This window comes from Kogia breviceps, chromosome 2 (genome assembly GCF_026419965.1).
Source record: "Kogia breviceps isolate mKogBre1 chromosome 2, mKogBre1 haplotype 1, whole genome shotgun sequence".
In the NCBI taxonomy this organism is placed as follows: domain Eukaryota; kingdom Metazoa; phylum Chordata; class Mammalia; order Artiodactyla; family Physeteridae; genus Kogia; species Kogia breviceps.
The window spans coordinates 25,816,432-25,832,343 of NC_081311.1; the positions used below are offsets into that span (position 1 = coordinate 25,816,432).

The 15,912-nt window shown below is 43.8% G+C and overlaps 1 protein-coding gene across 1 annotated transcript in view; it reads right to left on the bottom strand.

The window, feature by feature from the left end:
* Positions 1 to 15,883, bottom strand: part of PDCD11 (programmed cell death 11) — a 43,192-nt gene extending 27,309 nt beyond the window's left edge. The window contains exons 1-11 of the mRNA XM_059052366.2: positions 15,771 to 15,883; positions 14,342 to 14,460; positions 13,202 to 13,333; positions 11,967 to 12,134; positions 10,335 to 10,496; positions 8,740 to 8,863; positions 7,817 to 7,998; positions 3,329 to 3,436; positions 1,807 to 2,013; positions 822 to 946; positions 580 to 640 (exon numbers count right to left, since the gene is read on the bottom strand). Of these exons, the coding sequence (XP_058908349.1) occupies positions 580 to 640; positions 822 to 946; positions 1,807 to 2,013; positions 3,329 to 3,436; positions 7,817 to 7,998; positions 8,740 to 8,863; positions 10,335 to 10,496; positions 11,967 to 12,134; positions 13,202 to 13,333; positions 14,342 to 14,440 (1,368 nt within the window). The 5' untranslated portion in view covers positions 14,441 to 14,460; positions 15,771 to 15,883. The remainder of the gene's footprint in view (positions 1 to 579; positions 641 to 821; positions 947 to 1,806; positions 2,014 to 3,328; positions 3,437 to 7,816; positions 7,999 to 8,739; positions 8,864 to 10,334; positions 10,497 to 11,966; positions 12,135 to 13,201; positions 13,334 to 14,341; positions 14,461 to 15,770) is intronic.
* Positions 15,884 to 15,912: the final 29 nt, after the last annotated feature.

Genomic DNA, 15,912 nt, shown 5'->3' on the forward strand with positions numbered 1-15,912 from the left:
TCACACCTCTCATTCGAAGATCAGCTTCCTGAGGTAACTGCGCCTGTTATTCCCGATCTCATAGGGACAAAGCACATACCCCACAGTGATCTGGATGCAGTAGGGTTTATGTATGAGAACCTTCACATCTTCTTGTGTGAGGATCTTCTTTCTATCTGCCTTACAAATTCATTATCCAACGGAGAGGACTATGTCTCCTAAGGAATGAACTCTACATATAAAGGGGAGCTGCTCAATTGGGGCTAAGTGGTTGGACAGGAGCAGCAACTGGCTTCTTACTAATATCCCAGCTGGCTCAATTATCAAAGAACTAACTTTTGACCTGGTCTAATCAACACCATCAAATCCCAGGACTGATGACCTACTGCCTCTGTGTAGTGGGGTGGTACTAGCAAGACCTTACCTTGAAATTAATTGCAAGTTACCCAAGGGAAGAAAAAGGAATCCCAGTTAGCAGGCAAAGAGAAGGAATATGACTTTAAACGTGTTCACATGGGGACTAATGAGCTGACAGTTTACCTGTGAACTAAAGACTATCTGAAGGTGGTGGAGTAACTAATTATACGCTTGAGGTCTTACCTTTACCAAGGCCCCAGGTTTGATGTCATGATAATTAAGGAATTGAGCTTCAATAACAGACCTAGAACAAAAGGCAAATACAAGATTAAATAAATTAGGACAGAGGCTGCCTAAACTTCAGGGCTACCAAAATCATGTTGGCAAGAAATGAAACCCTCACCAAGCAAGGCCAGGAGACACTGTGGGCGTGCGCTGCACAGGAGCACACCTCTACACCCCGCACAAGTTAGTGACAGACTTACGTCCGCAGAGAGAGCAAAACCAGTTCATCCATTTGGCTGTAGTCGATGATTCTACACTTGTGAGTGTTCCCTGGCTTGAAGGTCTCAGGTTTGAAGACTTTCTTAGAATTGGAGAGATGGCTGAGCTACAAAGTACCAAGTGATTAAGGACCAGCCAGAAGCAACAGATCTGAGGCAACCAGACATTAAATCAGACAAAAAACAGCACTCTGATTACCTGTTAAAATAATTGCTCTAACTAAAGAACTGCTTTGTACTATCACAGAATCTCTATAAAGTAAGAGAAGAGTCTAGATCATGGGTCGATAAATTACAGCTCACGATTAAGTGCCTATATTTGTAAGTAAAAGTTTGTCTGGACCACAGCCGTGCCCTTTCATTTACATACTGTCCTTGCTGCTTTCAGGCTATAACAACAAAACTGAGTAGTTAGGACAGAGCCTGTATGATCCATAAGCCTAAAATATTTACTATCTGGCCCTTTAAAATAACTTTCCCAAGCCCTGGCATAGATCCTAACTCATTTTTGTACCTACCATCAACCAGGTATCAATTAAGGCAAGTCAATTTTTTTTTTTTTTTTTTTTTTTTTTTTTTTTTTTGCGATACGTGGGCCTCTTACTGTTGTGGCCTCTCCCGTTGCGGAGCATAGGCTACTGAGGCGCAGGCCCAGCGGCCATGGCTCACGGGCCCAGCCGCTCCGCGGCACGTGGGATCTTCCGGGACTGGGGCATGAACCTGTGTCCCCTGCATCGGCAGTCGGACTCTCAACCACTGCGCCACCAGGGAAGCCCAAGGCAAGTCAATTTTAAGGCACTCTAATATAACAAACAGACCTTGTTCTAGTCCTTATGAACTGTCTGCCACATTTGGGGAAATTCAAAAATAGGAAACTAATACCCAGGGATGAGGGAAGCAGAAAAGAACTTGTGTCCCCAAAGTCCTTCTGGTGATAAGATCATGATGAGATAAAGAGCCTCCTTACCCGGGCATAGGCCAGAGCCCCATCCGTCAGCCTGAAGGTGGCCCCAGCATTGCCGAAAAAGCCCTGGACAGGAACATCATCCAGTACAGCACCCAGCTGCTGGCAAGAAAGCCGGGTGAGCGGACGCCCGGGCTGCAGGAAGACAGCGTGCAGGCTCAGCCGTACAGCTCTGGTCCGGGGATGGACGCAGAGGACACAGGCCCGTACCTAGACAAGGGAAAGGGCATAATGAGCAAGACAAGGCACCCTGGAGCAGACTTTCAGGGGTCAAGACTCTCCATGTGTTGACCAAGCTACAGATGTAAGTACTAAAATCAGCTTGTGCAATCAAACAGAATGTCCCAGAGGAACTATGTCCGACTGAATCAACGCTTACACAAGGCCAGAAACACATATACCAGGGTCCCCTCAACACCATGAGGCTAATAATACAAATGCAACAGGAGCCATGTACTGGCATCACTATCTCAGAAGTTCATCTGAAACACACCAGAAACAGTCAGCTCTGATCACAAGGCCATAGCATGTAAAATGTCTCAACTCTGCAGACAAATATGGCTACAAGGAGAAAAAAATTACTAGAAAGAGGTTCACCAAAAAATTAACAATATTATTACTAGGTGGTGGGAAAACCTACTTTTACTTAAAAAAATAAAACAACAACAGAAAAAAACCAACAAAGTCTCTATAGCTTCCATTAGTATGTGTTACTGTTAAAAACAAAAAATAATCATTTTAGGATTTTTAATAAAAAACAATGATTACCATATATTGGGATTTTCTTCCCAAATATCCACGTTCATTGCAGAAAATTTGAATATTTAGACAAGGGTAGAAAAATCACCCAGACTTAATGACTAACACCTGATTGCATAATCAGCCAGCATTTTGACCAGATGTACTTTTTAAGACTTTTTTTTCCCCCAAAATTGAATCTATATTATAGCACTTTGTAAACAACATTTGTCTATTTAAACATATATCTTGTTCTATGTTAAACACTCTACTAGAACACTTTAAATTATAAAAGCAAAAGATTTACTACCAAGGGAAAAAAATCGGGCTTCCCTGGTGGCACAGTGGTTGAGAGTCTGCCTGCTGATGCAGGGGACACGGGTTCGTGCCCCGGTCCGGGAAGATCCCACATGCCGGGGAGTGGCTGGGCCCGTGAGCCATGGCCGCTGAGCCTGCGCGTCCGGAGCCTGTGCTCCGCAACGGGAGAGGCCACAACAGTGAGAGGCCCGCGTACAGAAAAAAAAAAAAAAAAAAAAAAATCAAAGAGTATGAAATTAAAACTACAAGTTGCCTTCTTCTCCACAGGCTCCTTCTCTAATCTCAATCCCCAGAAATAACCACTGGCAGTAGTTTCTTGTGGTCCTTCCAAGACACTCTTCATTCCCCTCACCACCCCTCTGACACCTGTACACGTGCAGTCCTAGGACCTGCCTGTAGCAGCTGTGCCACTGGATGGCTGGTCGGGACACAACTGAAATGCAGAAAAGTTAAGTGCAACATTTCTTACTGGCTGATTTGAGAAATATGTTCTGGCTTTCTTAGGGTCCAGGTGCATAAAGTCAACCAGGCCAGTGAAGAACGAGAGGAATTTTAGCGTAAGGCCAAATGGAGTCACCTAGAAATAAAAAGAATCAGTTATGAAAAACATCTCTCTGAAGGAACCAGGAATGAGACTGTTCATAAAGCCACATTATCCATGATAATGATAACTGTGTGTCTCTCCTCCCCCAGCCAACCCTTATCATCTTTCGTCCCATAAAATGAAATGGCAGCACGTCTCCTGGCACTGGCTGTTCCTTAATTCAGTAAGCTCATCGCCCCCGGGCCTGAGAGGGCATCAGTCCCCCACCCTCGGGACTTCCCAATGGGATGGAAGGCGCTTTACACAAGGATCCTCTGGGAACTGCCAGCCTGACAACTGGGACAAATTGTTGCTAACTTGGTGATGTACTCAGACTAAGAAGGTAAAAACCCACATGCTTGCCAGAGGGAGATACTGACCGTGAGCAATTCTCCCTACAGAGCCCCGCAAAGCTAAGAAACTAGAGGTGACAAGCCTCTCAAAAGAGAGCAGGGAGGCAGATGACTGAAATAAGGGAAACTAAGTCAGATCCCCAGGTCCTCTCCTCAAACTATAGGGTCCACCCTTCTCCCATCTCCACAGAAAATGGGAGAGTTATTCTCCGGGAAACTGTACCAGACTCAAAACACAGGAACACTGCAAACCATGAAAATGTGAATTAAGAAAAATTCTGAATATCATATACAGATATGGAGACCGCCAGCCCCTTTCTGCCATGTAGCTCTTAGGCAGCCAAGCTTATATTCTCCTGAATCGGGTGTTAGTAGATCCTTTCCAGAGAAATCTACCATGCCAGAGAAGACTTCTAACAGTGACATTTGGAGCTTGCCACTAGTTCCTGACCCTGACAGGGAAGTCAGCCAGTCAGCAAGTCGCACCCAGGCACACAGACTTCCCAGCAGTTTTTTAGTGCCTCTCTCATAACATGGCAGTCAAAACAAAAACTCAATAGAGAATGGGAAGTTTAAGTTGAGAGACTTTCCCAGAGGTAGAATATAGACAAATACATCCATGTACCAAAGCAAAGAAGAGAGGAAAAAATACGAAAATTAGAACTGATCCATTAAGTCCAACATCATACTAACAGGAGTTCTAGGAAAAGAAAAGAAAGTTATATTAAAAATTTTAGGGCTTCCCTGGTGGTGCAGTGATTAAGAATCTGCCTGCCAATGCAGGGGACACGGGTTCGAGCCCTGGTCTGGGAAGATCCTACATGCCGCGGAGCAACTACACCCGTGAGCCACAACTACTGAGCCTGCGCGTCTGGAGCCTGTGCTCCGCAACAGGAGAGGCCCTGACAGTGAGAGGCCCACGCACCGCGATGAAGAGTGGCCCCCGCTCACCGCAACTGGAGAAAGCCCTTGCACAGAAACGAAGACCCAACACAGCCAAAAAACTAAGTAAATAAATAAATAAATAAATTTATTTTTTTTAAAAAATTTTAAAGATCTGATAAGGGGCTAGTATCCAGAAAATACAAAGAACCCTTACACCATTAACAATAAAAAGATAATCTAACTTTTAAATGGATAAAGACTTCTGATTCAATATTTCTCCAAGGAAGATTTATAAATGGCCAATAAGCACATGAAAAGATGCTCAACATCACTAATCATTAGAGAAATGCAAATCAAAATCACAAGATACCACTTCACACCCACACCCACTAGAATGGCTATAATAAAAAGAATAATAATAAGTATTTGTGAGAATGTGGTGAAATTGGAATCCTTATATTGCTGGTGGGGATGTAAAATGTTGCAGCCACTTTGGCTGTTCCTCAGAAAGTTAAAACAGAGTTACCATATGACCCAGCAAGTCCATTCCTAGATATACACTCAAGAGAAATGAAAACATATGTCCCTACAAAAACTTATGTACAAATTTCATAGCAGCATTACCCATAACAAGACAAAAGTGGAAACAACCCAAATGTCTACCAACTCCATATGATGGAGTATTATTCAGCCATAAAAAGGAATAAATCACTGATAAATGCTACAACATGGATGAACTTTGAAAACATGCTAAGTGCAAGAAACCACACATAAAAGGCTACATACTATATCGTTCAATTTATGTGAAATATCCACAACAGGCAAATCTAGAGATAAAAAGTAGATTCGTGGTTGCCAGGGGCTTGAGGGAGGGAATGAATGGAGAGCAACAACCAGTGGGTACAGGGTTTCTTACTGGGGTGATGAAAATGTTCTGGAATTAAATAGTGATGACAGCTGTACACCCTTGTGAATACACTGAAAAACCACTAAGCTGTACACTTTAAAAGGGTGAATCTTACTATATGTGAATTATATCTCAACTTAAAAATTGGAAAAAAAAAAAAAACCACAGTGATACAGAAAACTTTCCCAGAACTTAAGGATCTACATTTCTGGATTACAGGAGGTCAGCACAAATAAATGGAAAGAGTCATATAAAAGCACATCATTGTGAAATTTTAAAACGAAAGTGATAAAGACAAGATCCTTGAACATACAAAGAAAAGGAAATCAAAATAACATCAGGGCTTCCCTGGTGGCGCAGTGGTTGAGAATCCGCCTGCTCATGCAGGGAATACGGGTTTGTGCCCCGGTCCGGGAAGATCCCACATGCAGCGGAGCGGCTGGGCCCGTGAGCCATGGCCGCTGAGCCTGCGCATCCGGAGCCTGTGCTCCACAATGGGAGAGGCCACAACAGTGAGAGGCCCGCGTATCGCAAAAAAAAAAAAAAAAAAAAAAACATCAGACTTTTCAATAGCAGTAGAGGCCAGGTGACAATGGGAACAAGAACTTCAAAATTCTGAGGTATTTTTTACCTAGAATTCTAACCCCAGATTAACTACCAATCACACGTTAGAGCAGAATAAAGGTATTTTCAGATATACCAGGTGTGCAGAAAAGAGTTAACATAGCAGGCCGGAGACTGCGAACCTTGGAAAAGCATGCTTGCGGTGTTGGCCCTGGCCTGGTGTCTGGGAACTTAGACTTCAAGAGGGTTCCCACCACTCTCAGAACTGAGTGGCTCACTGTACCTAAACTATTTGTGCAAACAATATGGTTTATGCTAAACACTCGAATTCCTTAGAATTGTCAGGGATTTTGGTACATGCCAGGCAGCGGGTGCCTATGTGACCAGCTGCAAATAAAAACCCTCAATGAGCTTTGCTGGTAGACAACATTCACCCATGTTGTCATAACTTGCTGCTGGAGTAATTAAATACACCCTTTGTGACTCCCCTGGAAGAGGATTCGTGGAGGCTTGTGCCTGGTTTCTTTCAGACTTCATTCCATGGGCCTTTTCCCTTTGCTGATTTTGCTTTGCCTCCTTTCACTGCAATAAATCACAGCCGTGAGGACCACTATATGCTGATGGTATGAGTCTTCCTAGTGAATCATCGAACCTGGGAGCGGTCTTGGGAATTTTAAGACACATGAGGTGAAGAAATTAACCTCCCATGTGCTTTTCTGAGGATGCTTCTGGTGAATGTGACACATTAAAATGAGTGAGTAAACCAAAAAAGAGGAATACATGGAATCAAAGAAGGTTCTACCCAATACAGAAGAGTGGAAGGATCCGGGATGACAGGGAAGGGAGCCCTACAGAGTAACCAGTCCAGACTGGAGCCGGATGACAGTAAAAGGAGCTCTGGGTAGGGGAAAAAAGTAGCAAAGATTATTTAAAGGGTTTGAAAACACAGAAAATAGTGAGAGAAAAATAACTACAGGATATATGAAGAAATAGTGAAAGGTAGGAAGAGAATTCAGCAAATGACAAAAACAAAGCTGATTAGCAACTCCAGGAAAAAAAGCTGTTCAAGAAACAAATTATATTATCTAGCCCAGCAAATAAATAATATCTATGTAGTCATATAATTTAAACACTGAATAATGATTTAGCCAAAATTTTAATATTCCTTTGTTGAAAGGTTGGGAGAAGGTAAGGATAAGAGAGCCAAAACTTCATCTACCTTGATAAGAAGTTAAAACTCAATGCCTCAAAGTGATAAGATGCAGCAGAAGCTTATTATTATACTTCGAAACACAGAGGTAAATTTCAAAAGATAATCTAAGAGTTAAACATGGGGGTTAGATGGGATGAGAGTTCTTCATCATAAGCCTTTAAATACCATTTGATCTTTTAGATCAGCTCTGCCCAAGAGAAATATAAGCCACATATGTAGTGTAAGTTTCCTAGCAGTCACATTATAAAAATTACAAAGAAACAGCTGAAATTTATATATAGGCAAAATATTATCATTTCAACACGTGGTACTGGCTACATTTCCAGTGCTTAATGGTCACATGGGACCAGGGGCTACCCTACTGGACAGCACTATTTTAGATTGTGTGTACATACTACTTTAATAAAAATTAATTTTATTTTAGGAAACAGTAGTAACAATGAACGGCTTACCTTCTGTACCTGGGCTTTAACTACCAGTCCTGGTAACAAGCTGTTGAGGGTCCAGTTTTGCTCCTCAGTAGCAATGGCAGCAGAAACTTCTGAGTAACCAACAGACAGACTAACAACTCCTCCATTGCCTTTCACCTCTTCAATAAGGCAGTTCAGGTACTGACCTACCTTCAATTTAGCACCTGCAAGTCCAGCCCCCAAAAGGAAAAATACCTATTAGGAGAAGGACTTTGAACTTGGGCTCGAGTGATACCTGAAAGATCCATGGCCTACTTGCCCAGTTACCATGCAACACTCCCCATATTCCCAATTTCTCAGGGACCAACTACAAGAAGGGTGTGAAATGACCCTAACTGATCTGGAATCAACTACCACACAAAAATATGAAAACCTCAACAAGGTGGGAGAGTACTGGTTCAGAGGCTCTGGGGGCCCAAATTTCAGTGGAATCTTCTAAGTGAGAAAAAGTGAAACTGGTCCATCAGATCTTAATGAGACTGCCACTCCCTGACCCTTCACACATCTCCCTTTTTCTATTTTTTTTTTTTTTTTGTGTGTGTGTGTGTGCTAGGCGGGCCTCTCACTGTTGTGGCCTCTCCCTTTGCGGAGCACAGGCTCCGGACGCGCAGGCTCAGCGGCCATGGCTCACGGGCCCAGCCGCTCCGCGGCATGTGGGATCTTCCCGGACCGGGGCACGAACCCGTGTCCCCTGCATTGGCAGGCGGATTCTCAACCACTGCGCCACCAGGGAAGCCCACATCTCCCTTTTTCTATCACCTAAGATTAACAGTTGATTTTAGCAAAGCCAAACATGCTTCATGGTCAGCATTCTGCATTTTACTCACCGAAGTGGCATTTAAATATAAACCCCCCCCCCATATACCACCTCACTACCATGGACTGGTCCCTCTTCTTCCTCTTACCTTTGTTCTTCTGTTGGATGTACTCCTGGGCTTTCTGCAGTGGCAGAAAAGCTCTGGCCCCACTAACACCAATGTCCACTAGATAGCCATGGTCTTCCAGGCTGGACACAGTGCCCGTGAGCAGCTGGAGGAAGGCAAAGCATTCCCAAAAGTTCAAAAGTCAAAGGTCATGGGGCACATAACAAACATCCACTACCAAACATGACAGTTCCCACCATCCCATAATCCCACACATCCTCTCACTTTTAACTTTAAACCTCAATCCCTACAACACAGGGAATAGAGCCAATATTTTATTATAACTATAAATGGAGTATAACCGTTAAAAATTGTGAATCACTATAACGTACACCTGTAACTTGTATAATATTGTACATTAATTATACTTTAAAACAATTTTTTTTAAGAAAAGAAAAAAAGCCTCAGTCCCACTACAGGATAGAAGAGGGAAAGACATCAACTTTAATTCTCCCAGGGTTTGAAGGATCTTATGGTTTCCAGACAGAGAGGAGCTGAATAATGGAATGACAGAGAAGGGTTTCTCCCCTGGAGGATTTTCAAAAGATAGGAAAGACTTTCATGTTACGCAAAGAGATAAACCAGATGGCCTTGCAGTGCCAGCACTCTCAGCACCATGACTAGAACTACCCTTCTAGCTGTCATCAAGTCTTTTCTAAGCACCTCCAAGATGTCTCCCCACAAAATCCTGCCAACCTCCTTTACCTTTCATGGGAAGCAATGTGGCATTCAAATCTGGCTCTGACACTTACTAGCTATTTGGTGTTTGGCCACTTAACTCAAACCTTTTTCAGTCTGTTTTCTCAAATGTACAAGAGGGATACCTATCAGCCTCACAGGGTTGCTATGAAAATTTCTTCAGAGAAAGTATCTAAAACAGCACCGGTCAAACAGCGGCCTCTCAATACCTGTCAATTTCCTACAACTTGGCTTACTGTTGTTCCCCACTCTACCCAACGTTCAGGGCCTGGTCCAAACTCTACCGCTTCTAACCAAACGTTCCAAGATCATACTGATCTCCCTCCTCTTAAGTGAGTATTGTTTATAGGAGTGTGTTTTGTACCTACTTGACTTGGAGGCCCTGAGTGGGGACAAATTTCTCCTGAACCTCCATAGGACTGGGAGACTCAGTAGTGGATCATCCATTAGTACGGCTGACAGTCTAATTGCCCTGTCTACCCTGTCTCTCGCTCTCAGAGAGGAGCCCTCAAGCTCTCCCCACAAACACCAGTGGCCTCTGAAAAAGATTTAATCTGTGAAGAAGTCTCAGTAAAGAAGGCACTTCAAGAACTCCTTCTTACCCTTGCTAAGATTCCCTGGAAGCATTTCTTCCCCCTACCAGCAAATCTTGGACTTGCTTTCCCTTCCTCCCCTCCAGGGTAATGTGATTAGGTTCAAGTCTTCAATTTCCATTAAGTACCCAAAGTACCCTGGCGACCTTCCCCCCAGGAAAAGACGCATGCACCCCCATGTGTAACAGTTAAGCTGAAAGTGAAAGGTAGTCTAGACACACCCCAGGAGGCAGGACAGGGAGAAGGCATGTCGCCTGCTCCTCTGCCCTGGCCCCAGAGACGTACCATGCCGGGTTTCAGGGCCTCAGCACTCAGCACTTTGTTGACATTTCTGGGGTTCAGAGACAGCTTGACATTCTTTTTGCCCCTCTTTGTGATGTCCAGACTGCTCACCACACATCTAACCAGCATCCCAGGTGAGAAGAGCTCAGGCAAGCTGACCAGGTCCTGCAGAATACAAATGAGAAAAAACCTGATACGTACCCTTCCCCTGCACTGAGAATTCATTGCCTGGTCCTGGCTCAGCGGTTTCTCATCCTCAGATCCCAAAGAGCCCAAAAGGCAGATGAAGAGAGTAACTGCTCACCCACAAAGGAAGCAGCCTGTGGCCATGTCACAGTCTCGGATTACAGCTCAAGGTCTCCAAACATCTCCACGCAATGCGAAGATGTAAAATGACGTGTTAAAAGAATCGTCTACAATTACTGTCTCTACTTCCTCACTCTTCAGCTCACTGCAACCTGAGTTCCACCCCCATCACTCCATCCTTGATCTCCCAACAAAATTTCCAATGACTTCCATGTCGCTAAACCCACCAGTCCACTTTACAGTCCTTCTCTCACATGACCTTTACAAAGCATTTAACTCTGGTGCTGCTTCCTTAAGCATTTCCTCCCAGCTTCCAACCCTTCGTTCACCCTTTTTCTTCTCTGTGTCTCTGGTCCCACCTTCTTCTGACAGCAACTCTCCTTTTATTCAGCAACTAAAATATAGTATTTGCCCCAGGCTCAGTCTTTCAGTCTCTTCTCCCTCTATGTGCTCCCTCTAAGCAACTTCTTCCCCCTCCATAGCTTCAATTACCACCTATACAAAGAAGTCTCACACAGTCATGTTTCTAACCCAAACATCCCTGAGCTCCAGCATCACCTATCTACTGGTTGTCTCAACTGTACCTCAAGCTCAACATAACAGAAAATCAAATCATGATCATCTCTCCTAATCCAGGTCCCCTTTCAGGGTGTCCTGTCTCAGGATGGCATGGCCAACTGTCAAGCCGTGCTCAACAGAAACCTAGGACTCACCTCTGACACGTCTCTTGGCCTTGCCACCCATGTGGAATTCGTCACTAAGCGCTGACTTTACCTACTCAGCCCTCAGTAAATCCATCAATCTCAGAGCCTAGACTACGACAACAGCCTCCTAACTGGTCTCTAAGCAGTTACGCATGCCTCTTCAATTCATTCTCTGTGCTGTCTACATGGCACCCACCCCAGTGTGAACATTTCAAGGGCTTCCCTCTGATTCTAGAAAAACAATCCTAAACATGGTCTGGCCACCCAGCCCTCCAGCCCCATCCCACTCCACCATGCCCGCCTCTCAGCTCTAGCCACACTAGCCTTCTGCTGCATGTCGGGCTCCTTCTGCCTGAACTCCCTTCCTTCCTTCTCTAGCATACCCTCATCCTTCCTACCTCAGCTCAGGTATCCCTTCCTCAGGCAAGTCTTCCAGGTTCCCTGGGCTAAGTCAAAATCCCCTTATTTAAAAAAAAGAAGAAGAAGAAGAAAAGAAAAATTTCCCTATTATAAACTCTCTTGGTACCTTGTACCCTTCCTTCCTAACACTTAGCAAAGTTGTCATTTTATATCTGTTGGTGTACTACTTATTTCCAGTTACAGATTTCATCCAGGTTTCCCTTACCTGCAGGGGTTCTTCTTGTGCTACCTGCTCGTTCAGCTTTTCAGTGTAGGCATCACAGATTTCAGTCACTTGCACACACCCCTGGAGGCCGTTGGGGAGACTAATCACCAGTTCCAGTTCATTTACCTCTTTCACGCAACCCAAAATCCGCATCCCCTCACACAGGGACTAGAAGAGAAAGAGTGAAATGTATACAACAGGGAGGAGAACAAAGATTGGGGAGGTTGGGGGGTTCTGGCTTCTAGTCCCAACTCTGACATATAAAAGCTCCAAGACACATATGTGTACATGTCAGTACACTCATCACACATCTGAGCACCACGGAAGATCGAAATTATACAACAGTGTTTCCAGCAGGGTGCTGGAGGGCACTCTCGCCTTTTCCTTTATTCCAAGCAGCCCAAACTCAAAGGCCTAGCAGGCAACACAACGCAGGCCAGAAGTCAGTGGAGACAATGGCAGTCTGGAGGGTGCAGGCCAGGTCTAAAGGGCGCAACCACTATTCAGCTCTGTGTGCCTACAAACATGAGGGAGAGCGAGCTTGTATTGTCAGCACTTTCAAATTTTTACAAAAAAGCCAGAAATCACATTTTTATGGAAAATTTTTTAGTTTTCTAATGTTGGCATGAAGTTAAACAATTATTTTTTTAAGTAGCACACAGGACAAAGAAACTACTTCTGCAGGCTGAATCTATATCTTTCCCTTCACTATCATTTGACTTTTTCTTTTTTTACAACTAATGTGTATCAGAGTTATCTAAAAGTTTAAGGAACATAGTAAGACTGCTTCACTTCTCTGTGATAATTTCCACATCTATGAAACGAAAGGGAAGAATTAGAGTGATTGCTAAAGTTATTGCCAGTTCTAACCTATGACTCTACTAAAACACAAGTTCCATGAGGGCATCAGTGGGATGAGGGACTCAGCAGCTAAAAAGAAAAACTAAAAAAACAACACATGATTACAAGCACTGATTAATAATTGAAGGAAATAATGCTCAATTCTGAACAAAACTGGAAGAAGTTCTAGAGACATAAGCTACACACACATATTTATATGAAAAGAATGAAGGAAAAAAGGAAAGAGGAAAGGAAGAAGAACATATACAGACTTAAGCAACTCAGAGAGCTTGTTTAAAACAAAACCAGTTATAAAGCAGAAACTAACACACCATTGTAAAGCAATTAAACTCCAAAAAATATGTTAAAAATAATTTTAAAAAACTTTGACAAACCTCCACACTAAGGATTTCAAACTTCTCTCTTACAAACTTGCTGCTTTCTCTCTTTTCAACTTTCAACTTTTTTGTTTTTGCTGGCTCTTTCTGGATCTTTTTCCTTTTGGTGGATTCCTCTTCAGTAGAAATCTAAAGGGGGCAAAAGATCCAAAAGAATAAAAACCAGTAATCCTGGCCTTTCCCTCCAACTTCAGGTCATCTGTCACCTTGCTTTGTTTCCCTTCTACTCCACCCTACTCCCAATTGTTCCTTTAATTCCTGCCTCAACGCCAATCTCCTGTTCTGACACCAACTCTCCCTTTGACCAAAATCTGAGCTCTGTTCTCAAAGCCCCTTCTCTCCTGTGTTCTTCCTCCCTTGACTGGGATGAGCACTGGGGTTCCCCGCTGGGAGAAGCAATTTGGAACACTGCAAGAAAATAAAAGGTGGAGTCACAAAGACCCGAGTTAAATTCCTATCTCCACCATTACAAGCTGTGTGATTTCAGCTAAATTATATAACCTCTCAGGGCCTCAGTTCCTAACCACGGAATGATGATCTCTACTACACAGTACAGTTGGAAAGATTACATAAAATAGACATGAGACCATACAATCAAATGTTAGTTACCATCGCTCTAGCATCTGGAGCACAACCTACTCTAGGTGAAGATTTCAAATTCTACTGCAAATTATTATCACTTTATACAGCAAGGACCTCATTCAAAAATGCAGTGATCAAACTGTTTTCTCTCCATCCTTAATCAACATGGTAAGTTTCTAAGAATAAGAAACAGGGAATTCCCTGGTGGTCCAGTGGTTAGGACTCTGTGCTTTCACTGCCAAGGGTGCGGGTTGGATCCCTGGTCAGGGAATTAAGATCCCACAAGCCGGGCGACATGGCCAAAGAAAGAAAGAAAGAAACAACGGCGGGCTTCCCTGGTGGCACAGTGGTTGAGGGTCCGCCTGCCAATGCAGGGGACACAGGTTCGTGCCCCGGTCCTGGAGGATTCCACATGCCATGGAGCGGCTGGGCCCCTGAGCCATGGCCGCTGGGCCTGTGCATCCGGACCCTATGCCTATGCTCCACAGCAGGAGAGGCCACAACAGTGGGAGGCCCGCGTACCGCAAAAAAAAAAAAAAAAAGCACACCACTTACATCAAATAAGTTGTCTTGTTCAAATGACTGCTGGAAAGCTTTCTCTTTCTCTGATTTGTGGGTCTTTCTTGTACCCCCTCGGGGGAAGCTTTCTTCCATGGTTGCCGTGTTTGGGTGTCCTAAAAACAATGCAAAGAATTGGTGAGTTGTATCCTTAGTGTCAAGGTTGTGGTCAATGGGCAAGAGATAGAGCCTTCTAGCAGCAATGTGCTGGACAGCATTCAGGACTAAGAAATGGATGGTTTGATGCCAGGCAACAGATAATCCATAATTCATCTTTCCAAAGGTCTTTGCTTCAAAACCACAAGTCCACACATTTTTCTCCAGTAAAAGAAGTTAGTTTCAATGTAGTAAATATCATTAAGCAGCTTCAGTTAAGTCACAGATACACAGATGACTACGTAACCCCCTACCTTCAAAGAATACACATACTTTCAAGAAGATAAAACAATTACGTAAACGATCTAAAATACAAATCAGATTATAAACTATCAACAAGGAGGTAGGAAATAATGATGCTTCAGCAAAGGAGGAAAGCTTCCTAAAAAAGATTCTTTTGAGCTGAATGTTAAAAGATGAATAAAATTTTGACAGGTGGAAAGGGAAAAACAGAAGGAATACGAGAAAAAGCATGGAAATAGAAAAAAACAATTATTTCAATAAGCACCAGCAATATGTCTGTCAAGCTGCTCAAAAGCTTGCTCTTGCCTTTCTTTGAAGAATTGTTCAACTAGATTACAAGGTGAATAAAGCATAATAATTGAAGTTAAATTTTAAAAGACACGTTGGGCTTTTTGTGTCAGATCTTTCATCAGGTGTGAATAGATTAATGTTCACTTTGGCAAGTCAGAGCCTTAAGAAGAGGGAAAGATAGAACAGTAACAAAAAATATATATACTTCAGGCTATAGATTGGACTGAAGGAAGGTACACCGGGTACAAGGATTCAACTGCAGTACAACAGAGAAATCATGAGAACCAGAACTACTGAATAGGCAGGTATAAGTGAGAATAGAAGATAGGAGGGGTTGGTTCTGAGAGACACTTGGGAATAGGAATCTAAAATGGCTTGAGACTGAAAGAGGTGAAGACCTAGAGGGAGCCTAGGAGTTGGAATCAGGAATGGATGTGTTTGGTAGAAAGAGAACAAGCAATGCCGTCCAGTTTGCTAGGAATTTGACCCTTAATCTCATTTCAGACAAAGCGAAACCGAAGCTTCAAAGAATAAAGCGATCCCGGGACAAAGAAGGGCCTTGAGCTACTTCCTGGGGACATTCTGACGTTACAGGGACTACTCCAGCAGAGCCGGCTTAGGAGCCCAACCACTCACCCGGCACTGCGGGTGCATGACAGGGATCCAGAGGACCTAGTCCTGGGACAGACCTGGAAGCCACGAAGTCGCCACCCTTGTTGCCTTTTCCCCCACTCACCAGCCCCGGGACGCCAGCACTTCTACTTCGGAGGCCGCGCCACTGTAATCACACACGCGGAGTCTACAACACCACCAGCCCAACGCTGCTCTTCCGGAAGCGTGGGCGGGCTCAAACCCTACTTCCGTTAGTATGCTGTGCG